At 40.1% G+C, this 25,108-nt stretch overlaps 1 protein-coding gene across 4 annotated transcripts in view; it reads right to left on the bottom strand.

The window, feature by feature from the left end:
* Positions 1-25,108, bottom strand: part of cntn6 (contactin 6) — a 150,248-nt gene that overhangs the window by 20,778 nt on the left and 104,362 nt on the right. For 2 of the 4 annotated variants that reach the window (XM_085160253.1, XM_085160255.1), the window contains exons 13-20: positions 20,469-20,596; positions 19,718-19,908; positions 16,593-16,710; positions 13,779-13,937; positions 12,086-12,235; positions 11,386-11,456; positions 10,733-10,967; positions 8,631-8,746 (exon numbers count right to left, since the gene is read on the bottom strand). In XM_085160253.1, coding sequence (XP_085016379.1) covers positions 8,631-8,746; positions 10,733-10,967; positions 11,386-11,456; positions 12,086-12,235; positions 13,779-13,937; positions 16,593-16,710; positions 19,718-19,908; positions 20,469-20,596 — 1,168 coding nt within the window. The remainder of the gene's footprint in view (positions 1-8,630; positions 8,747-10,732; positions 10,968-11,385; positions 11,457-12,085; positions 12,236-13,778; positions 13,938-16,592; positions 16,711-19,717; positions 19,909-20,468; positions 20,597-25,108) is intronic. The other 2 variants (XM_085160254.1, XM_085160256.1) reach the window with 1 other exon arrangement.

Here is a 25,108-nt window from a genome sequence, read left to right as displayed (position 1 = left end):
CTGAGCCAAAGACTAGAAAATATGGTGAAAAATGTATTGATAGCAATGTTGAATATTATTACACAGGAAAAAAAACAACTACATGTAAAATAATCACACCGTGACGCCTCTGCCTTTGTAAATAGAGAGACAGTAACTGCCTGTGTGTATGTAAGCGTGTAAAAACTGCAGATTCGAAACGCCGTTTACGTGTGGACGAAACAGCTGCGCTTTCAAAAATACCCGTGTAGGTGCGGATGTAGAGTAAAAGGGTTAGTAGTTTATTTTATTACTACCTGTCGTTTATTGCAGATTACTTGTATTTGCTTAATTGTTTACTAAATGTTTGAGGTGTGAAAGAAACCGCAATGGAGTAAATTATGGGCGTGTGTGGTTGGAGGATGTGTTTGTGCGTGCACGCGCGAGAAGGGGGCGGGGGGCGTGAACATTTTTCTTGTAAAACAAAGGGGGGCCCAGCAGAAAAAAGTTTGGGAACCACTGCTTTATATTATAAAGGTTTAAGATTAATGCAGCCTCAGGGTCTGAAAAGTGAAACCAATATGGAAGCGCCTGCATTCTTTCTATTGGCCTGTGGGGGGCGACTCTGCTGGTTGCAGAAGTAGATTGCTTATATAATTATTTACATCATCAAAAATCTTCCTGATGAATTTATGGTTTAAAATATCCAGATATATTACCATTATGGGTAATTCTACTAACTGTATATTAGTATACTGATATATTTAAGCTTTGTAAAAGCGGTTTGTCATTTGTGGGTTTTGTTTTTCTTTAACAAATAACAGATGGACTGTAAAACTTTTTATGGTGCAACACCGGGCGATTTGGCCTGTGGGATCATGCCTATTTGGACACAAAGAAATGTACTATGCCCATTACTTATTCATGCGTGCAGTCAGCATATAGGAGGTGCTGATCCTTCTGTCAAGCTGATGCTGGTACACATTTACAAGATCTCTTCCAGGTCAAGGTGATGGGAGCTTGGATATATCTTTGCCCTATACATCTCTCTTACAGACTGCTGACTTGTCTGTGAGACAGACTGCGCCCCATTGAGCAAGAAACAAATATGTCTTCAAAGGTTTTGCGTGCACTTGACCACAACTTGAAGCAAATAAACATCCCAGTATCTAAAGCTGAGCGACCGTCATCCTCCTCTCAACCACGAGCTGCTTCAGAAGGAGCAGTACATCCCAAGAGCTTCACAACCACTACACTTCAGTGTGAGAGGCTGAAGTTGTGCTACCTCTGCTGGAAATATATGTTATTTGGCTTGAATGCACACCAACAGTGCTTTGATTACTCCAAAAAAGTAATTATTACACAAATCTTTTCTTAAAAGTAATCCAGTATGTTACTTAATTAAAGAAAGTAATTTGTTAAACTTACTTTCTTGCCTGGTAAAAAGAAAGACCCTCGAGTCAACATGAAAAAAGTTGACCTCGTAGGACCTCGATCCTCTGTTGCCAAGCAGTTTTATTACAGTTTTGTTTGTTTTTTTAAGTAATTTGATTTGTATCAACAAATAAAATTACAACAAACAGTGCTAACCATGGTGGCACGGTGGTTAGCACTGTTGCCGCACAGCAAGAAGGTCCTGAGTTCAATTCCAACATCAGGCTGGGGTCTTTCTGTGTGGAGTTTGCATGTTCTCCCCGTGTTTGCGTGGGTTCTCTCTGGGTACTCCGGCTTCCTCCCACCGTCCAAAGACATGCAGCTTGTGGGGATAGGTTAATTGGATAATCCAAATTGCCATTAGGTGTGAATGTGAGTGCAAATGGTTGTCTGTCCCTGTGTGTTGGCCCTGTGACAGACTGGCGACCTGTCCAGGGTGTACCCCGCCTCTCGCCCTATGACAGCTGGGATAGGCTCCAGCGCCCCCCGCGACCCTGAAAAGGATAAGCGGAAGCGAATGGATGGATGGATGAATTTGTTAAACTAATTGTTACATTACTTTAATGTTACTTTGTAAAATGACCTGAAAGGCACTGTCTCATAATTATCATTAAACAGTATGGCTGCAGTCCCACACACCCTGATGAGGACACACATATGATCTCTCTGTTAGTATTACACCACGGCTCTCTTAGTAGAACAAAAAGCCGACGTCACAAAGCAAAAAGAAAACGAGCACAAACTGCTCAGCCTGACTGCTCATCAGTTTGTTACCTGCTTACGTTCAGGTTCTGGCTGCTGGGCTGAGGTCGGCATTCACTCAATTTTAACGTCACCCTGGGTTCTCGGCTAGCTTAGCATTAGCATGTTGTCTGTGCCGGGTTTTCTGGAAATCCATCCTATCACAACATCCTACCTGTTGTTTCTGCGTACGAGCACAAGATGAAATTAAGCGCCAAACCGTCCTACCTTCGTGAATATGAGCTACAAGCATACTTCGACGGGTAAAATTAAGTGTCAAACCGTCCTATCTTTAATTCTCAAGGTTCTTTATTTGTCACATGCATAGTTATACAAGTATAACACACAGTGAAATGTAACCTGACACGCTCCTCGACATGTGCAAAAAAAGGGGGGGGGGGTAGAGGAAGAACATTATATATATAGTTATACATTGGGTGAATGTGCAGTAGTAGCAGCAAGCAGGTGCTACTACTGCACATTCTGTACATTAATATGAATAGACATCTGACTATTTTACAGAATAGACAATATAAACATGTTTAAAATTAAAGGAATTTGGAATGTACATTGTGCCTGGGTTTAGAGTGTTTGGAAGAGAGTCCTGTCTCAGTCAATTATAGATGATGTGAGAGGGCAGGTATGTGTGTTTAGGGCCCGGATGGCTTGGGGATAGAAGCTCCTCTTGAGTCTCTCTGTCCTTGCCCGGATGATGCAGAACCTTCTGCCGGATTGCAGAAGTTGGAACAGTTTGTTGCCAGGATGGGACGGGTCCTTCAGTATCTGCGCTGCTCTAGTCCGGCATCTCCTGGTGTAGGTGTCCTGAAGTGGGGGGAGAGCAATCCTGCAGCAGCGTTCTGCTGTACGGATCACTCTCTGGAGAGCTTTTTGGTCCTTCACACAGCTGTTCCCAAACCACAATGTCATGTTCTGTGTGAGGATGCTCTCCGCAGCGCCTGTATAGAAAATCCCGAGGATCTTTGGAGAGATCCTGAACTTCCTCAGTTGTCGTAGGTGATACAGGCGCTGCCTAGCCTTTATGAATATGAGCCTGAATGAGTATATGAGTATGAAGCATACCCTGATAGGTAAAGTTAAATGGCAAACCGTCCTACCTACTTAAAATTTATGCTGGGACTATTGTGCGACAGTAGAAATGTGCATAAACTATGTACAGTAGGACAGTTTGCCAAAGTAGAACCGGTGCTTGCAAAGAGGCAAAGTTGTTACAGCATAATGTTGTTGTTTTGAATGAAGCTCTTAGGTTCTGTGATGATCAATAGCCCCTTATCACAGTTGGCATGTTGACCTTTCGCAGTAGGAATGAGCAGGTGCTAATGAACTTAAAGATCTAATATTAAAGTGTAGACACGACAATATGACGGTGCTTCAGCATACACAGAGCCCTTTAGCCGAAGCAGCTTCATGGGATTCTGCCATTTGTTCACCATGCATTCACTTTTTCATGCATTTACTTTTTTCCTTTTGTATGCCATCATAGTTTTAATGATGATGACTATCATTATTAAAAGCATGTTTTGGCATTTTTCAACTTTTGATTGGCAATCACGGAGTTTGCTGAGTTTTTTATTTTTTTATTTTAGGCATTTAACATCTAGAGCTGTAATTTGGACTTGTGCACTCAGACGGAGAAGGCGTGACCAAGTGCTCCTGCTATTTCGGTTCATGCGGCTGAAGCAGGGCTGGACAAAAGTTTGGGTGGAATGGAAGACAAATTGAAGGGTGTGATGATGACTCATTACCCTCTCAGTCAGTCACATTTCTGCTCTCGTACCTTTCAAACTGCTGTTCCAATCAGAAAGGCATAGGAAGAAAATGTCGCTTGGGACTGACCTCAAGTGCAAAATGGTGTTGTGTAGAAGTGCAGTTAGGTAAGAAGTGATTGTTCTGAATTTTTGGCATACAAATTTAGAGGTACATTTCCTCATCTTATTTCTTCATCTTATAAGTATTTCTTTAAAGGGGCACATAGAAACCACTCTTCTTTAGCAACAAGACTGACTTGAAGTGTAGTTGTCATCCTCTAAGCAGACATATAAGATGGCACTTGACTGAAATCAAAGACACTGCTAACATAAGTAGTATTTTTCACCTAACATACATGGAGGGCTTTTTATGTGTGGCAGACTGACAGCTGGTTGTTCCGCTTCAAGACTTGGCCATAAAAACATTAGTTTTTAGTTCACTTCTATTGGGGTTTCTCCTTATTAACCTGACTCCTTAGTTCCCCATCAGTACAAACCTTTGATAAAATAACTCTGAGGAAAGTGCTGCATTTTGGCACCGTGTACGAACAGGATAATATGAATGTGCAAAGCTCTCCAGCTTCACTCCCCCTCTTCCATCTTTGGCTGTAAAGAGGAACTTGCTGTGGGAGGAACGGGTATCCTCTTCTGGGATATTAAAGAGCAACTACAGATGGAGGTTATTTCTGGAATTCCTCCAGAGGACAACAGGTAAAAAGTTTTTAGGCCAATCCAACTATTTTCTGGGACTCTGGAAAAGTAGTTGCTTCTCTTAATGTCACTATGGTAATTGCAATAAAGACACTTTCTTTAAAGCCTGTGAATAAAAGACTACCATCATTTAGTTACAGCCTGATTTTCAAAGAGCAATGATTTGACTTTTCTTTATATGTACCCAACTCAAAATTTATATTCACAGTGCGTAGTTAAGGAAGTGCATAATTGCCCTGGAGTTTATAATAATATAGAAGTAAAGGAGCTCTGATGCTACCCAGCAGGTGTAGGATTCACATAGTGTCTACACATTATAAAACCAGCACATTAGCAGAGAACAAGCTACAGCTTGCATTCAGTCTCTTGGGACACGTAACAGTGACATGTAATGGAAAAAATTTGACTTGAAGTGTAAAAAATACTGAAAAAACACAGATGAAAGGCCTCCTGTGTAGCAACACAGCTAGACTCAGCCACACTTTGGATGATGCTTTCAAAGCCCGGAGAGGCGGTTACTGTAATAACACCACAGACAGGGAGGCTGAAGACACACAAACCGAGCAGATCTCTGTCTGTGCACCTGCACTGCTGATTTAAAGAAAGTGGCTCTAATTTTTGTTAGATAAACATTTTCTTAGGTTCACATAATGACTTGTACGTGATCAGCTAACAAATAGTTGTTATCATTTTGCACATCCCCTCACCTCTTCACACCTTATTCTTGTCGTTTTACCCGCTTTACTTACTGGTTTAACCACACCACCACCAAATGTGTTCACACCAGATGGCAGACACAAATACTCACTAACATGTAACAGTAGTCCAGCATGCAATGGAATGAATTACATGTTGGTGGTAAAGAACAAAACACAGCTAATAAAGAGTGAATTTAGTTAGCACACAACAGCTAATTTATTAGCTCCACCTAGCTAAACATAATGCAATCTATACTATCTAATGTAAATGTTACAATGTCTAGTTTTTGTCTAGTAAAAAAATATTTCAGAGACCTTTTGATATACTTTTGGCTGCTCACCTACTTCAGATGGCACAGTTTTTACACTGGTTGCCCTTCCTGACACAAACCCTACCATTTATCTTGCGCTGGTGACCCCCTGTGTCTGGGTTTGTGTCTCCTCCTGTTGTCAAACTGGGTAATTTTCTCATATAAGGCAAAGGTATTAACATATATACCATGGGGTCACAAGACTTCTTGATAAAAATGTGCTAAACCCTAAAAAATGTATTCATAGGTGTTTCTCTTATTTAGTCTAGCCTCACTGATTTAAACAGGATGGTTAACAGAATTTAAACAGAAGTATCTTTTAGGTGTAACATAACTGATTTAGGCAGCACCACAAACTTTAAACAGATTACACGAAGCCCCTCACTGAATTATAAGAGCCCCTGAATATTATGACCTTTATCCAGGGGTAATTTCTAGCAACTACAACTGTTGTTTTAGACCACATTAGCTTTAGCACAGTGCTCCTAATACACTGGCAATTGAGTGTGAGTGATAATAATGTGTCAAGTCCAAAAAGATTGCAATGGCAATGTGTGTAAGTGTTGTTGCCCTGAGCATTGAACGGACGTGGGTGACCATGGTCTGACCAGCACCAACCAGTAACTAGGCAATGGGATGTATCAGTATAATAACAGTAATGCCACTATGACATTAATAGGCCCCTGGTGCAATCCCACTTTAATTCCCAGTAACCTGAAATAAGCAGAACAACCCACTGCCACTCCAAAGCCATAATAATTTAAACCATAAATTTTCCTCCGGAACGCTGTTGTAGCACAGCCAAAATTAGACTCCAGAGGGGTTTGTACCCAAATGTACAGAGTTTAGGTAAGCACTTGAAAACAAAAGAAACTTTATCGCCCACATGAAGTCAAACCCTAGAAATGCAGGTGGGAAAAGTGCATGTAGTTTTCAGTCAAATGATTGCACATATTTTTCCACCATCATGTTTTTTTCTCAGTCTAATCAGAAGATTTCTGACCTGACCTGTTACCTCAACCAATCCATGAGTTCCAACTGAGCAGATTTCATTTGTAACCTTTTATATAGTTCTGAAAGTAAATAACAACACAAACATAAAATAATTCAGTTCCTTAAAGGAAATTCCACTGTGTGATGATCCAAAGTATAAGAAGCTGGATTTACTGTATATTCTGCAAGCACTAAAGAAAAACAGCACTGACGGGTGTGGTGCTGTAGCATCCCTAAACTGTATGCTTGCTGGAGTTGTGCCAAGCCTTTAAAATTCAAATGATCCTCTAAAACAGCTTTTGAGAGGCAATTTAAGCCCTAAATTAGATTAATTAAAATATATGTCACAAAATCCCAGTAGACCTCTTAAGGAATGGTTTGTCATTGCAAGACTTAAATATAAATATCTACCCACAGGCTGCTGTTCAGTTTTTCAGATCAAGCTGGCCAAGCCAGCTGACAAAAGCAATGCCAAAAAAATGTAGATTTTACAGTTAGATAGTTTAAGATTGTTCTTTTTTATTTTCCTCCAGCTTGCATTCTGGCTTAGGATGGAGCTTCTGTCCGAAGTAGAGGAATTTGAGTATTTTGGTATATTGGTATCACGGGTAAAGTATCGTCTTGATGCATTCTCAATCATCCAGGAAAGTAAATCTCCAAAAAGTTGATTCTGTTCATCTGGACATAGCATTTTCTGTGTTGTGCCATCCACTTCACCAGAGGTTGTTTGGTTTCCCCGATGTACAAATCCTGGCAATCCTCCTGGCACTTAACAGCGTACACTATGTTACTCTGTTTGTGTCGGGGGACCCGATCTTTGGTGTGGACCAATTTTTTGGGGTTTAAAAGCCTGTTTGTAAGATTGGGGAATCCTGCAATCAGCTGAGACTGAAGAAGTCGCTTGGATGAGTGACGAAACGTTTCTCCCACAAAACGCTACGTCCAGATGAACAGAATCAACTTCTTGGACACAGAAGTAGTTTGTGAAAGCAATGCTGATCCAAGATCCTACCCTCACCTATGGCTAGGTACTCTTCTGGGTAGTGACTGAAAGAAGGAGAGTGGTTACGAGGGATGGAAATGAGCTCTGATTAGGATGCCTTATAGGTGCCTCCTAAGTGAGGTGGTTTGGGCATGTCCTACCGGGAGGACGCTCGAGGGCAAAACCAGGACATGCTACAGAGATTACATATGTCAGCTCATTTGCAATTGCCTCAGTGTCCGTCCAAAAGGAGGCTGGGTATCTCTGCTAAGACTGCTTACCCCGCTGCCTGGACCAAGGTAAACGGTAGAAAATGGATGGATGGCGTTTTTTCTGTTGTCTGTGTGGTTTTTTTTGGATTATATAATTTGCACATGATCAATAAAACCAGCAGGATTATATAAATTTTCTAACTGAGCAGTAAATTTGTACTTGCATAGGCTTCAAATTATAATAAGTTGAATATTTTAAAACATTTCTACTCTTAGGAAGCTGAATATTTCATTGGATTTTCCCGTGTTAAACATGAATATTCTAAGCTGAGTTAAATACCTCTGTCTTGTTTCCAAACATGGAAACCTCTGTCTTATGACAATGTGTGTAGCAAACATTGGCAGCGACCTCAAAGCTTCTCTGCAGAGGTTAGGCCACCTGGGTATACACTGCCATGTAAAATATCTGGGGTTTCGGAGACAGTGTTATTTTTATCTAGGTTTACCACAGCGAAATCCCAGGAGAGTGTTTGTTGTACGGGATAGTGATGTATGATGTTCACACATTCTCTTATTTATTTTCTCTCCCTTTTTTCTTAATAGCAGCTCTGAGACAGCCTTGGGTGCAGAGTTCTCTTAGAGACTGTAACAGCTGTCAACAGACCTCTGTGACTCCAGCACACGCAGTGTTTTAATGCCAGAATATTTCGACAGCGTCACCATTGGTGGTTATATTCAGATGAGATCAGGTTATTGTGCTGTCAGCCATCTGGGATTAATTTTGTGTCTTTGTTTGAATGTTTCACTTTTTTTTGTTTTCCTACCTCATATGCAACGATCTTCTCACTGTTGGACCTCGGAGGAACTGGTTCCCAGAACACCTCGATCTCAGAGGCTGACACCGCACGGGCCCACGCTCTCGAAGGTGCTTCAGAGGGTTCTGTAAAGGATGGATTGTTATCAACAAAGTTCCCTCTAAGCTGCAGCGTGTGTGCAATTGCGCACTGCTGGCACGGTCTCTGCGCACAGAAAATCTGCGTTGCACACAAAAAAAAAATCCAACCTGAATTGAAATTAAAATAAATACGTTAACAATTCTGTTTTGCAGTGTTAGTCAGTGACTGGCTGCTCCTGTATGGAATTAGAACGATGCCACTTTATCCCATAGTCCAGCCAATAATACGATTCACATTCGTATATACGCAGCCAATCGACGTGGTTGACAGGCTATGACAGCGTCCTTATGTGCCGACACCGGTGCTTTAGCTAGCAAAGCGGCGTGGCTGATGTGGAGTGAAGCCACGTTAATGACAACGTGTACAAACACTGGAGATGTGAGCAGGACAGACGGAACAATTGACGGAAAAAGTGTGGACTTTATACCAGTTTTTAAATTGTGTTGATAGGCCACGTAAAACCAGAGTTATGATAAAAATATCTGCAATGTTTGGTTTTTTTCCTGAATACTATCGTTGTTTATATTTACTGCAGGAAGAAACAGTAAAAACAGCATTTTATAAGGAAAACGCTTGAAAGCGCTCTCCGCCTGCGAGCAAAAACAAAAACAAAAAAACCCAGCCTTTCCTACTGGTCGAAAAATGTACCATGTTGACCAATCAAAAAATGATATGGCAACATGGTATTTAGTTGTTAAGAAACGGGGGGAAGTTTTAGGAGTTGCTGTGGTGTTTTGAGATGTGAGAGATTTGCGACGTTTAGCGCAAATCTTGTGTAGTTAGTGTGTAGTGTAGTCAATAGTTTTGTTGTGTGTCAGAACAATGAGGCGACTGCTGAATGTTACAGGTGTTACAGCAGTGATACATCTGCTGTTGTCAGGCCTGCAGGTATCAGGCTGTTGTTCTCCTTCATCTCATAGTGGACAGAAATTATTTTTTGTGGCATCAAATTTGCAGAACAGCTGATTGTTCTGTAAATAGTTTGAAATGTTTATTTAAAAAAACACCTTGGCTGCACTTTTAGGTAAACAGCTGCAAAAAACTTTGTTGTTTGCAAAACTCAGTAACTTTTTTGAAGTAGTAACTATATAATTAATTGCCCAACATTGGTCATTATATTCTGTATTTTGCAGACAGAGAGTCACAGGACTCTCTCCCAGACCACAGTCTCACACTCATAATACAAGTCAGAGCAAATAATGATAATAATAAAGTTGTGTTTTCAAAATTGGAGTTCAAGTTATTTTTACTTCCAATAGTGTTAACCTTATACATACGCCTTATGTATGAATTCTGGTTGTGCTTACTGACCTCAAACCGATTTTCTGTGGTACACGGCGCTCAAAACTCTGTCAATAAATGTTTTAGTACGACTTTGGTAAGCTACGAAACCGCACCACTTGATGGATTGTCGGAGCATTATGGCTACCGTAGTCAGGAGCCTCACGGAGTAATTCGTACTGTGCTTCAACATAATATTACATTATACATTATAATTATACATTGTGTGTGTATAAGGACCCCAAAATGTCAGCTGTTAAGAGACATGTTTACAAAGAAGATTTCCAACTCTATCAGTCACGCAGTAGAACACAGGAATAAGAGCAGCTGTGAAGATGAAGAATTTGATGGATTTGTGGAATGAACTGAAAAAGTGAGTGTATTGTTCTGTATTTTTTGTGTTACAACCGAACGATGTTGAGTTATTGTGAATGAGTTGAATAAAGTTTAACTTATTTGAGTGTTTTGTTTCGCATAATTTGCCTTATGTGTGAAAACAGACCCGTTCATCGACAGTGCGCCCTATAATGTGTGCCTTATGGTCCGAAAAATACAGTAATTGACACAAAATGCGTATTTTACATTGTTATCATACAGTTATAATTAATACACTGTTGTCGTGAAAGCCCTATTTGCAGCTAAAAGCGAAAGGATACGTATTTATATTTGCAGGACGTGAAGACGCTCACCTTCCTCTGCAGAAAACACTCTAACAACGCGGCTGAACGGCCCCTCTCCCATATTGTTGTAGACTCCCACTGTCACCTCAAACAGGGACAGGGGTGCGATGCTGTCGTTTCTGTAAATATATCTGGATGCGTCAGGTGATGCCAGCACTGTCTGGATCCAGGTGCTGCTGCCAAGTGGGCGGAAAGCTACAACGTAGCCAAAGTCCTCTCCGCTCTGCTGTTCCTCTGGAACCGGCTGAGATGGGGACAGAAAAGTTACGCCTTTGACCCAAACAACTGTGAGCAGAAATTAAATTAGGCAGCTGTAAAAGAGTAAAGCAGTAACAGTGTTTTATGTCTAACAAAGTTTTGAGCAAATCTACGGATCCAGCACCTCTCCGTGCTTTGACCCACATCCAAAAAATGTAAAGCTGTCACCTAATTCTGGATTTACACACGTGTAATTTGCGCTGGCTCTGTATCTCCTTGTTGATTTACACAACAGGGGGAGTCAGCAGGCAGCAAATCAGAAAAGCTCTGCCTTTTAATTAAAAGCCATTCCACTGAAGCCAGGCTGCAGCAGACGCAGTAACCTGCCAGGATCCCATACTCATCAAAAGAAGAATACTCTGTCACAATGAATGCCCACTCAGAAATGCCCATGATCCTCTTACCTCCCACATAATAACAAGTTCTCCTCGAGCTCCTCCGCCACCACTCACGTTAATCGGCGCAACCTTGGGAACTAAACAGACACAAAAGGAAACTTGCTCATCCCTCAGTTCTGACTGTTATGTCTGACGCAGGTGCAAGAAGTAGTTCAAATAAGAGGATCGCAAGCACTATGTGGAGCTTCTGTTTACACAAAATGGGTTAATCACACAGGAGAGGAATTAGGTTTTTGTTGACAGTGGCATTACCACCCGTGTGTGCCGCCGTTATTAGCCGAGTGCCATATGTCAGCCCCGTGCGTGAGGCTCAACGGGAAACTTGTTCCCTTGTGATTCAACCAGCGGGATAGAATTACTCAGCTAACCAGAAAGTCAAAAAAATCAAAAAAAGACTCGCTCACAGCCGTGTCTCGTGGCATGTGCGAGTGGGAGATGCTTCTCTTGATGCAACCACTAATTAAACCCAACACATGCTCCAGAGTGCACAAGAGCTTAGTGCTGATACTTTAAAAAGTGTAACTCAATTTCCACTCTTCCCGCCTGCGACTGAGTAATCAAAGTAGTGGCATGAAAACATAGAACAGATTTGAAACATCACAGGGAGCACGGACAAAAAAGTGGAACTAATCAAACAGTTAAATTACATTTTCCAAGTGGGACTGATTAATTTGTTATGAAGAGAAACAACAAATCGAGAGGGTACCTGCTGCTTTGGTTCGAATCTGTTTTGATGGCGTGCTGGGTTCTCCAACACCAACACTGTTGATTGCCACCACCCTGAATTCATAATCCACCCAGGGGTTCAACTCTTTCACTGTGGCATGCATCATCTGTCCAGGCACAGAATCAGGAACTAGGATTAAAGAATTTAGAATTGACATGTGTTTTGTGTTTTTATGTTTCACGTGTCACAATCACATTTGGTTCCCAGCAAGTATAAGTAGTTCATATACCAATGAAATGCATGGAATTAAACTGTGAAGTTTTAATCAGCTCGTCAGCATCTCTACAAGCATCATAATTATTGTCGATCGCACAGGTGCATCAGCATCTTGCAATGCTATTTTAAACAGTAACACAACTTGATAACCACAATTAATGAGCTGTTGCAGGACTGAGGATTTTTAGGCTGTATTGCCAAAAGTGGCGAGAAATTCCTGTGAATACCTGATATTTATTTACTTAATGATGGTAAATCAGCCCTTAGTACACGTGCATTTTGATTAGAAAAAATACATTTCAAAGTACAGTGAACAATAGCTCCCCTCCCGGTGGTTCTGAGGGGGACACAGAAGTGCAGCCTGTGTTTTATTTTTGGACAATAAAGTTACAATGGAAAGGTGGTTAATTTTGAAACCAACTACCGTAGTTTTCGGGTCATAAGCCGCTACTTTTTTCCCACACTGTGAACACTGCGGCTTATACTGACGTGCGGCTAATACTTTTTTTTTTTCATGCGGCCAAAAACATTTTGCCTGGTAACAGTAGACCAATAAAATTGATAAGTAGTATATTAAGTAGTATATATACGGTATATATTTTTACCGGTTGTTAAGAGACATTGTAACGTTGTTTGTGCACTGTTCCGTAAAAAAAACATAAGCAACGTGTGTGTTACTGATACGTACGTATACTTAAAGGTAGCCGTGTTACAGGCGCTGTTCGAGGAAAAAAAGCATTTGCAGTATGTATTTTTGTGTGTTACCATAACGTTTATGTTTCCATGTTTATGTTACCTTATGGATTAAATTAAACGTTAAAAATCCTCACGTGTAATATTTCTGTGTAAATATCTCATATTACGAGTGAAACGCATACGGCTTAAAATCCGGTGCGGCCTGTACAAGTAAAAATTGACTTTCTTTCTAAAATTAGAGCATACGGCTTTTAATCAGGTGCGCTCTGTAGTCCGGGATTTACGATAAACATCAGGATATGTCACTTTTATAGATCAGTGAAAGGGCGATGCTATTTATATGCAAACGATACTAAGCTATGCTACGTATCTGCGTGGAGAAAAATACCAGGAAAATATGTAACTATAAAATTCTGTGAGTAAAAAGAATTTTATGCATTTCTACGTCAAGACTTCTTGTTTATTGTGGAGCTATTCACAACTCACTAAACAGCTTCATTCACTGAAAAAGCTGCAAAGCATTTCAGCTTTCCTCTGTTACATGTCATACATGTGAAATGTGTCATAAATGGTTTATATGCACAATCTTTTAATACATTAAAAAATTGTGTTTAAATATTGTATTTTGTATTTATATCATGCATCGCCTTAATTATGTTCATTTATAATCACCATAAAGAACACTGAATTTTTAACCTTGAACGATAAAAAAGACATTCAATAAAAATATAACTGCCTGACGGTGGTGGTGCATTTGTACCTGTCCTCACAGTCTGCCAGCCTATAGAGAAGGGGGTCCTGGCCTGCACCATGTACTTAGTAACAGGGCTGTGGTTGTCAGGTCCAGAGCCCCAAGACAGTTGCACAGTAGTGTCAGTAATGTCAGTCACAACCAGGCCCTCGGGGGGGCCAGGAGGTCCTGCAACAAGAAGAGACACCTGCATCAGCCTCACTGTACGGCAGCGGCCTAAACAAATGAGCTCACGTCAGCTTTGAGACTCCACTGCAGGTGTTATTCATAACTTAGCTAACAGGAGATATAACAGGCTGTGACACTACCATAATTAATACACCGAATATCACAGATCAGTGGGAAGGCAGGTTACACTTCTTTTATCAGAGACTGGGGTATTTTTAATGCTTTAATTGTTAAAAAAAAAAGTACAAGAAGAAAACAGTGAGTGAGCTCATCATGAAATCTGACCTATTTAGTTTCTGGAGACATGTATGCCTCACACCAGCAAGAAAAACAACAAAAGAAAGAGAAGGTCGCTGAATATTTTTCTTTTAGGAGGTTTGTTTAGCTTTAATATGTAGATACATTTAAAAAATGCCTTTATTCTTTATCACTGGGTTTCACAGATTAGTTGCACAATAGGTTAAAGTAACCTTGTCTTTACATACTTATAAACTAGGACTAGATAATGTATCCATGTTAAGACTTTGCTTTTCTAAGGTCCAGAAAAAACAGAGGTAAAATTGTGCATAACATTATATGTTGTCTAGCCCGCTGTAAGTAGGTGTACCTACTTACATTATGATACGTTTTTATTTCTATGAAGATATGTTGCATGGCCGAGACCCTTGGATGAGTTTTTCAGTAAAGATTTCATTTTACAAGTTTTGTGTAGTAGAATGAGCTTATTTTGCTCAATAGGCATTTTCTGTCTGAGGGAGGTTCAGTGTTTTTTGCTAAGTGAAAGTAGAGTATAATAATAACAAAAGACAACATTAATTACCAGGGATTTGGGAAAAAGGCAGATTTTTCAGTTGGTTTCTCACTAAAATCAGGGAACGCAGCAACATGGGATTTCCTGCTAAGCCCTGCAAATCTGCAAAAGTAGCTCTGTGCTCTAAATGTGACTAACTACTTCTGTAGGAAGATGATTGAGCATCAACAACACTGGTTTTGGATTATGCATATAAAAACACAATATGGAAAAACTGCATAATCTATATTGGTGGCAGACTCTTGATTCCCTGCATTGCTAATCTGAACGTCTCAGATTATCCCAGACCATTCTCTCTACGCCTAGTCTAACCTTTGCACTTTATCTTTTATCATGTATTTCCTTTGTGTGATACGTCATGGTTGTGATGGAGTGTCTGTGAAGATATTTGCAAATTCAAATGGAACTTGAGTCTGCACACTTGGTTTAAGGTTTTGACAGATTTAAACTCACCTAAAGCTCGAGAATAAATATGAGCAAGCTTGACACAGTCTGTCTCTCATCTCACAGTTCTCCCTGGCAAAGCCTATAAGGCGCATTATATGCATAACATATGCTAACACATAATAAAAATGGAATAAAAAGAGACAAAGGAAGTGTCTGGAGCTGCGGACACCGTTATATCTCTGAAGGTTGTGTAGAAGCAAGTACCCTGAACTCAACGTTGTTGAATAAAGCCTATTGTGCCTGGGTCACAGACATATTATGTCTCTACTTAAACTACTGGCACATCAACCAAAGAGACGGGTATGTAGGATATCTATAATCCTTGAGTTTAAACACCAAAAATGCTCCTCCCCCAGAGTAACATTTATGGCATGAAATCAGTTAAAAACATACTTTATAAAATGTTTTCTTGCATGAACACTGTTTTTCTAGATACCCTTGAAGCTTTTGTGGCAATGAGTTTAACTTCTTTTATTTTCTCGAAGACTTTGCAGGGTAACACGTGTCAGGAGTATCTGTTTAACAGGACTAATTTAACTGACACATATGCTTAATTACCCATCTGTTTTTTCTAACCACTTCGCCAACATCCAACAAGTCTGTCCAAGCAAGACGGTACGGGCAATTACAATCACAAGTTGACCTAACCTCCATGTCTTTGTGTTGTTAGACGAAAGCAGAGTACGCAGAAAAGAAAAAAAAAATACATCACTGTGCCACCAGTTAAATCCAAATTATACTCACTAATCACAGAAACATCATTGGGATGTTTTTTTTCACAAAATGCAGAACACTGTTGCTTTGCATCTTTTCATGTGTAGAAATGCCTTCTTTTGGCATATTTCCAGTAAAGCCACTGGGACAAATTTGAGTGTAACACCATCGGGGGGATGGCTTACAAAGCCCTGTCTTTATGTCTAGACGGGCTCCATTCGTTTGGCAGCATCATTCTCCTGGCTGAATTTGAACCGGCTCTTGTCTGCCAGTCAAATCGATCAATCAACGGCACTATGAGCAACCTGAGTCTGCATTGCCTGCAACAAGCCAACCGCGCCAATACAGGCGGCCGTGTCGTATTAAAAGAACAACTTTCAGTGCTGAAAATCATCAATATTTTCCTTCTAAAATCAGAAAAGGGATCTAACAGAGTAAAGCTTGTTTACCAGCAGTGAAAATGCTGCTAACACTGAAATGCTCAATGTCAAATGTAGAGGAGTTTTCTGCTTTATCGCCTGATGTAAAACTTCTGTTGGAAATTATATCAGCAAGTAATGAAATTTATGCAACAAGTCCCCCTCTTTACACTGTCGGTGATACAGCTCTTATCATCATCTTAAGAAACACAGACATGCAGAGTACTACAAAATGACAAGCAGTGTAAGGAGGAAAAAGCATACCTCTGACAATTAAGTCTGCCGCTGCAGAAACTGTGTCGATTTCAGTGTGTACCATACACACATACTTCCCAGAATGCTTGAGCTGAATGTTCCTCACCATCAGGTCACCCGCAAATCCCTGATGACAGAGACATATGCGACTGAAAGTCTCGGAGAAGAAAAAAGCTCCACCAAAAGCAAAAGTCAAAGTGAAAAAAGAAAAGACGTATAGGAAATCCTCAGCAGCACATTCAGTTTCATCCTCAGCCATGTGCTGCAAATCCTCCACAGAAGGAGCTTGGAATAATCAACCACAAAAAAAAGAGGCAAAAGAAATTAATTTGGTTTTACGTTGTAAGGAAGGCTACACAAAATTGACTTGTTTTCAGAGTTTTCAGTATTTGTTGTATTTACACTTTAACCTTACAACTCGGCTGAGTGGCTCCAAGAATAATTTTCAGAGGTGCTTTTTTCAATTTGTTGCTGCTTGTTCACACACACACACACACACACACACACACACACACACACACACACACACACACACACACACACACACACACACACACTCATTTTTCGTTTTGTTTTTTCCCAGAGAAATACAGAGACTCTTTGTTTGTTTGAATATTTTTAAAGGAAAGTCAAACATCTGTTGTCATTACGCTCACTGTGAAATGTTAGTGTTTGTGGCCCTGCTATGATCAACCTGACAAAGCATAAATCTTGCATTCACAAAGATTTTGGCTCCTTTGTGAAGGCTCAAATTGATTGATTTGCACTAAGATCTCCTCTGGGCTAGAGTCTCATCCTTATAGGCTTCCTCGTCACGACTCACAGTAATATCTGTTGGCGTCTGAATTGAATGTACACAGCTTTCACGTGGGTTTAAAATGGAGCTAGCTTACAAATACCAGTTCCCCTGGTGCCGTCATGTTCTCACAGGACCAGTTCAGTGTATACAACCTAAAGGAATAATTTGACAGGGTGAGAAATGCGCTTAATTAGCATAGAATCCAGAGAAAAGAGTGATACCTCTCACTTGTCTCAGAGACAGGCTGGGAGGCATTTAGCCTAGCTTAGCACAAACACTGTATACATAAAATACTATATGTGAATTTATTCATTGACTATAACGCTATAGGTATGACGAGGTTAACTGAGTTTATCATACAGATTGCCTGAGCTCACTAATCGCTACATATTATTTTATTAACCCAATATAATTAGTGAGTTTTAGAAGCAAACGTATGTGTTTTTGTCAGCCGGTCATTTCTTCTGAACCAACTTCAATTTGCTGGCTTAAAATTTGAATGGAAGATTATCTACATATTTACATATTTAATCATGTTTGTCTAATTGGTGCGGAACAACAATTTACAGAGTTGTAGGCATGTACCTGATATAATTGTGCAGTATGATCATGAAATATATCCATTAGCTGACATTTTTATGGGTAAATAATATATTTTTTTAAAACGTTAAATGGCAACACACTGCATCGTGCAGTACTCTGTCATTTGATGGCTGTAACCTATACAGAAGTAGCCAAGGGAGCAACAGCTAAGCTGCTGCTGTTATGATGAGTTGATGCATGTCTGTGCTGGAAAACAGGACAATAGTGTTTCCTGACTCACTGCAATAACGTGTGTCAAGATGTGGGGCCTGTGTGGGCAGTGATGGGGATATTTTGACACATGTAGGTCCTCCTAAAACCACATGTTGCCATTTTTATATTTCCATTTGTTCCATTTGGGGTTTTTTTTGGGGTTTTTTTCATGTGGAAACCTCTGAGGCTGAATAATGAAGCCAGCGAGGTGCAGGTCTATAATCTTGTCCCTGACGTCCTCATACTGCTCTTTGGTCTTGCCCGTGATGATGATGATGAAACTGACTCTGTGTACAGGTGTGCTTTATCTACATAACAACTTGGGATCAGAAATATATGGGATTGACTGTGCCACGTGGGCACACAGTGTTGGGGAGTAACGGAATACATGTTACGTATTTAAAATACAAAATATGAGTAACTGTATTCCGTTACAGTTACCGTTTAAAAAGGTGGTATTTAGAATACAGTTACTTTGTTGAAATAAATGGATTACACGGCGGTACTTCCCTGTTTCATATTGTGGCGGGTCAGGACTGTCTGGGTTTTGTTTGACAGCTACGTTCTGTTGTTCCAGGTGGCAGTGTTACGGTTGCCATGGTTACAGGGTGACGCTCTCTCTGCGTGTTTCCTGGGTGAGAGAGGCCTTTTTGTTGTTGTTGTGCTAAGCTAATAGGCAGAATGCTACAGGTATAGCTCTAAAGAATGTAGCATCATAGGCAGTGTAGTCCGTGCTGCAGGGAGAATGGACTGCCATACACGTTATGTGTCTGTGAGCGAGGGAGGGAGAAAAAGGAAAAGTACGAGCTGTCATCGAGCAAAAACGGGAGCTGGAAGCATGTAAATATAATAATAACCACTGCAGCCTGTTCGTGTTTTCCTCCAAAAACAATAAGTTCTGTTGGAGCAGCCTTTCAACGCCTCTCTCTGTCTCTCGCTAGCAAAGTTGACCCAGACAACAAAGTAAAGCTAGTTTTCGGCTACGAGCCCGACACAGAACCCAGCATATTAGCCAGAGGTCCCTTTACTACGGTTCTGAGCTGCGGACCTTCAGTAACAGTAATAAATCACAGCAATAGTACATTCACGTAGTTGTAAACAGCATGATAATATATTAAGTAATCCAAAGTATTCAGAATACGTTACTCTCATTGAGTAACGTAACGGAATACGTTACAGAATACATTTTGGGGCATGTATTCTGTATTCTGTAATGGAATACATTTTAAAAGTAACCTTCCCAACTGTGGGCACTCAGCCACTCTGTGGAAAACAGAATAATGACTAGCTTATTTCATTCAATGAATGCAAATCAGTTTATAGCTTTTATGGACTGTGCTTTCTCTGGATGTATCTCTGATACTCTGCCTCTCTTCATTAAAATGAGAGACTGTTCCTATCTTCAAAAGTCAGAAAACTATCAAATAATTATTCCTTCCACTGTATGTTTGAAATTGATTTGGATTTTACTGGATCCCCCATGTTTGTGACAGATGCAGACGTGGTGTATTTTCATCAAGCGCAAAGCAAAAAAGCTAACCATCATATGTATACATACTCCTCCAATCATCTCAAAGTGCTCCTGTCTGTTGAAGTCGATAGCTTTGCCGTTGAAAAACCACTTGAAGATGGGGCTCAGGGACGAATCACTAGACACCTCACAGGGCAACACGATGCTCTGTCCCACGCTGGCGTCCAAGCTCAAGGGTGGAACTATGATCTTTGTGGGCTCTTGGGGAGAAAAACACATTGACTTGTTACTATATGCAGCACGGTGTCGCTATCAGCCAAATGAATAAGGTAATGAAGCTTATTTTGCCCAGAATCACGAGACGGATTTTGGTCTAGCGGTGTAATTAAGCGACCTTAAATAACTTCACTTAAAAAGCAAAAGCCGCCTATAACTCAGTAATGAATAATTAAAGACGCTGCAATCACAGTGTCAACTAGAAAGAAATAAAATGACTCTCTCACTCTCGTTCTCCATAATAATCATCATTTAACAACCCCAAATCTGAAAATGCTACAGGAGCTCTTTTTAAATTAAATGAAAATATTCTTCACTCACAGCTATAGACGTCAGTGGTTTGCCCCACTCTGCTACATGAACAATAACTCAGAGCTGACAAAACCTCGGATGACTTATATGTCTGTCAGAGCGGCAGGAACATAAAACGGCTATATATTTCATTATCCATTTCATGCTTGAGCTACTATTTTTTTCCCTCTAACAAAAGTTTAAACCCTCGGCTTAGAAGGTACACTAAAAAAGAAAAAATGGAAAAGAATACCTTTTACCACCAGTGTCCCTGTGCTGCTGGAAGTACCAAAACGGTTTCTGGCCACACATGTGTACCTGCCTCCATCCGATTTGGAGATATTGGTGATACGAAGAGTTCCATCCTCCATGATGGTCCGTCTGAGGAGAGAGACGAAACTGAAATAGCCCACTTCTTTATGACTTCTTTAGTAATTAACTGAATGAACAATGATGTCAGGAATCAAAGGGACTAGCTCTGGCTGTGATAAGATTTCATTTCTCAAACCATTTGAACTTCTCTCTTTCATCTTTCTCCATTTAATTCTTTTTGAATGAAGGCTTTAGAATCTATTCCAAAAATCTATTTGCACGCTTCAAAAGATAACAATTATCTTAGCTGAAGCAGAACAGATTTGCTGTAGGGTCAGCACAGTATTGACAGCACAATAGCTTAAATGCACATATTAATTGGACACACAACAGGCCATCGGGGCCGGGCGGGACGGCGATAGGGCGAGGGGAGCAGCGCTGTAGAGAGGGATCTTTACCTGCAGCCTTATCGCTCTACAACATGCGGCGATTATATCAACATGCTATAAGCTATTTCTGAAATGCAATAATATGGTGATATACAAGAATCTCGCCTTGAAAAAAGCATTAGGCTGGCAGTCTGATTAGAGAGCGAGACAAAAACATGACTAAAACAACAGCTGCACAGAGGAATGATGGCCTTGTTGTAAGAGCGAAACAGCTGGTGACTTACTTTTGTGAACTACATTTTCCTTTGATACAGGAGCTCTCTGTGGTCAATAAAGGTGGGGCTTCTTTTGGGGACTGTGATTGGGGAATTATTACATTTAAAAACAAGAAAAACATATATATTTAATGTGTCATATAAAATCATGTGCAGATGCCTTGAACTGACCCCCATTTTATTTTTTATTTCACCAGGAAAATGGGAACTAGATGCATGAATTATTGGCATAAGTGCAGGCATAGTACACTGAAATACAATATATAAGGCAAAAACAGAGTTTGTTCAATTCTCATAAGGCTCAGAGTCAATATTTGGTATGAGACACTTTATTATTTCACACAAGCTGAACTCTCTTAGGCAAGACTATTCCTTAAATAGTCTTCAGGAATAGCTCTCTAGGTTTCTTGAAGAACATTCAAAGTTTTTTTAGACATCTTTTTGTTCCATTTTCTGTCCCACACTGCTTCAGTAATGTTCAGGACAGGGCTCAGGACTTTTTGTGTTTTTACTGCATTGGTGGTGTGTTTGGGATCATTGCCATCATTGCCAATCAAAGTTTTCAAGATCAAGAAATATTCAAGGACTATTCAAGACAAGGTGTCCAACAGCGCTGGCTGAAATATGGCTCCAATCCATGACAGAGCCTCCACCATGTTGTACACATGGCTGTAGGCACTCAGTGTTCTCTGTCTCTCTTCTGGCTTCCTCTGTTTGAACCAACAGGGCAGGGATAGCGCAGAAGGTAGAGTGGTGCCCCCATGATCAGTAGGTCGGGGTTTGAATCCACTGAACGGCTACCCTGAGGTACCCCGGAGCAAGGTACCGTCCCTACACACTGTCCCCGGGCGCTGGATTGGTGGCTGCCCACTGCTTCACTGAGTGAATGGGTTAAATGCAGAGAGGAATTTCCCCATGTGGATCAATAAAGTACATACATACATATGCATACAACAATTTAAAATTTGGATTCCTCCCTCCACAAGACCTGTTACTGCTAATTTTGATGAATCTCAGCCTTTTCCCTCCATTTCTGTTGCTTAAAAATGGCTTCTTGACAGCCACTGAGAACGTTTCTCATGAGGCTTCAGCAAACATATATATGTGAAGGGCCAAATGCATCTCTCAGGTCCTGTGTCAGGATACTATAGATACTATTCACTTGCCACATCTTGTTCCTTCTCTTGTCCAGTTTCCCCAAATCTTTACAAGTCACAATCAGTGTTGGGCAAGTTACTTTGAAAAAGTAATTAATTACAGTTACTAGTTACTTCTTCAAAAAACTGAGTTAGTAACTGAGTTACAAGATTCTAAAAGTAATTTAGTTTACTTGAAAAGTAACTATTTCATTACTTTAAAAAAACTTTTAACCCTCTGGGCTCCAGGGTATAATTGGCCATTTTTAACCACTTTTGATGTTTCCTCCACATTTCACCTTTAAAAACTATTTCTTTGGCTCGTTTGGTATCATCCTTTTCAGCACAACCTCGTGTGTCTGAATTTACAGTTATGTTTTCATTTTGACATACTGTGTTAACACAATTGATCTAAAATCAGACAAAAACATAAAATCAGAGTAGAAAAAGTTATATTTTTTAACAATCACAAACATGTTTATTGAATCATATTTCATAACTTTAAATGCAAATATAAATGGTCAATTTTAAAATCATATGCACAAGTTTTGCAAACAAGAAAGTTATTTGCAGCTATTTACCTTTTACCCTCTATTTTTATAACCATTTCAAACTATTTATATAACAATCAGGTGTTCTGCATTCAATATGTACAAACTCGCTCTCTCTCTCTCTTTTTCTGCTCTCTCCTAAAACTTCCCCCTCTTCCTAAACAACCAAATGTCATGTTGCCATATCATTTTTGATTGGTCGACATGGTGCATTTTTCCACCAACAGGAAAGAGCGTTTTTTTTTTTTTTTTTGCTCATAAGCAGAGAGTGCTTGCTAGCTCTGTCCTTAGATGTTAGACGAGACGAAACTATTGAGGAAAAAACGGCGCATATATATTGTTTATCATCTACGTCATGGTTTTAGGTGGCCTATCAACACCATTTAAAAACTGGTATCACCTTGTTGCTTTGTCATCTTGAAGTGGTCATGTGATTGGCTTACCGCAACTAGTTTAATCTTCCTCAATCAAACAGCAGCACTCATGCCATTGTTTTGCCCCCTTAGCTCCAGGTGTTGTGCCAAAAAGTGATCGTGATTGCCGTCCGCCAGAGCGCGCGTAGCTGCTTAAAGCTGTAGCGCCCAGATTACTTACAGCTAGGGATGGGTATCGTTTAGGTTTTATCCGATACCGGTGCCAAACCGGTACTTTTGAAACAGTGCTTAAAGAATGGAGAACACAAACTTTGTCCAAAAACCTCTTATGTTTTTATTTTTAGCAGTCTCCTTTTTTCTGCAAAATGATAAGAACCGTCCAGCCACCCGCACGGGGCGATCCGTGCTAACCAGTGTTGCCAACTTAGCGACTTTGTCGCTATATTTAGCGAGTTTTCAGACCCCCTAGCGACTTTTTTTCTAAAAAAGTCGCTAAAAAAAGACGTGAAAGACATTACAAAAAACAATAATTGCTAAAAGAAATTTAGTTTGTAGTTCTAAATAAATTCTAAATGCATTTAGGACATTTTTTGCTCACTTTATGTCTCGTCCACGATGTTATTTCTCTCTCCAGCAGCATAGGTTACAATTACATTAGCATGACCAATTATGCAAATTAGGTGATGACATCATTTAGCGACTTCTAGCGACTTTTAGGACAACCAATAGCGATTTTCCTTACTGAGGAGTTGGCAACACTGGTGCTAACTCACTAATGGAGATTTACCACGCCGGCAGTAGATGTGCTCGGTGTGAGGTCTTGCAGCAAGCTATCAAATACAGTGCATTTCTCGGCTTTAAAAAAAACACTATGCGTCGCCAGGTGTTTCATCAGATTTGAGGTGTTACCTCCTTTGCACAGTATCACCTTAACCTCTTAAGCCCCAAAGGGGTTTCTTAGCTTAATTGATTATTTCTCTGCAATTACAAACTCTGTGCTTACAATCTTGGTATCAAAATAAAGCTAACACTTGTGAAATTTCATCAGAGGTGTAAATATTGAAGCAGATATTACTGTGTCAAAGTTAGTGAGAACACAGAAACACAGAAAAAGTAAGTAGATTTTATCCTCGCCTATTTTTTAATTTTAGCATATAATCCTATTAAAAATATGCCTCAATTCACATTTCATTACAGAAATTTAGTAACCAACATATAAACATCAACTGTGCAAAGATTTATGTTTGTAAAGTGAAGCAGTGAAAAATTACAGCCTTGTCAATACATGAATATCCAGACGTTGTACCAATTTTGACACAATTGGACACCATGCCAGTTGAACTTTTTAGGTATTAAAGAGCAGAAATTAATACATTTTATTAAGATGCCTAAAAAAACTTTTCGAAGAATTAACCACACATTTACATGGTAATGACCCTTTCTGCCGTGCGCATGGAGCGCTTTGCCTTGGGCCTTTTTAATCTGTAGCTCTGCTCTAAAAGAACTTACGTACCTGGGCCCGCCTACTATCCTTGGAAAGGTAAAATGATCGGCTAGAATCCAAAGTGTATGAACCAAGGCACCGAAATGTGCTCTATTTTTCGTTCTGGTTACTACCGTTTATGTCAGAACCGGTGCCATTATGGCATCCCTACTTACAGCTACTTCCGTGCGACTGATAAACGATACCGTAAGCTGAACACAGCTTCAACCGTCTGTTAGTTGAAAAAAAGTAACGTGAACGCACCGCATTTTCTTGTTAGTAACGGTAACGGCGTTGCTATGATAGGAATAGTAATTAGTTAGATTACTTGTTACTGAAAAAAGTAACGCTGTTAGTAACGCCGTTACTTGTA

This window comes from Neolamprologus multifasciatus, chromosome 5, assembly GCF_963576455.1.
Source record: "Neolamprologus multifasciatus chromosome 5, fNeoMul1.2, whole genome shotgun sequence".
NCBI classification, from domain to species: Eukaryota; Metazoa; Chordata; class Actinopteri; order Cichliformes; family Cichlidae; genus Neolamprologus; species Neolamprologus multifasciatus.
The sequence above is the reverse complement of the archived record's forward strand: the minus strand, read 5'-3'. Positions and strand labels throughout refer to the sequence as shown.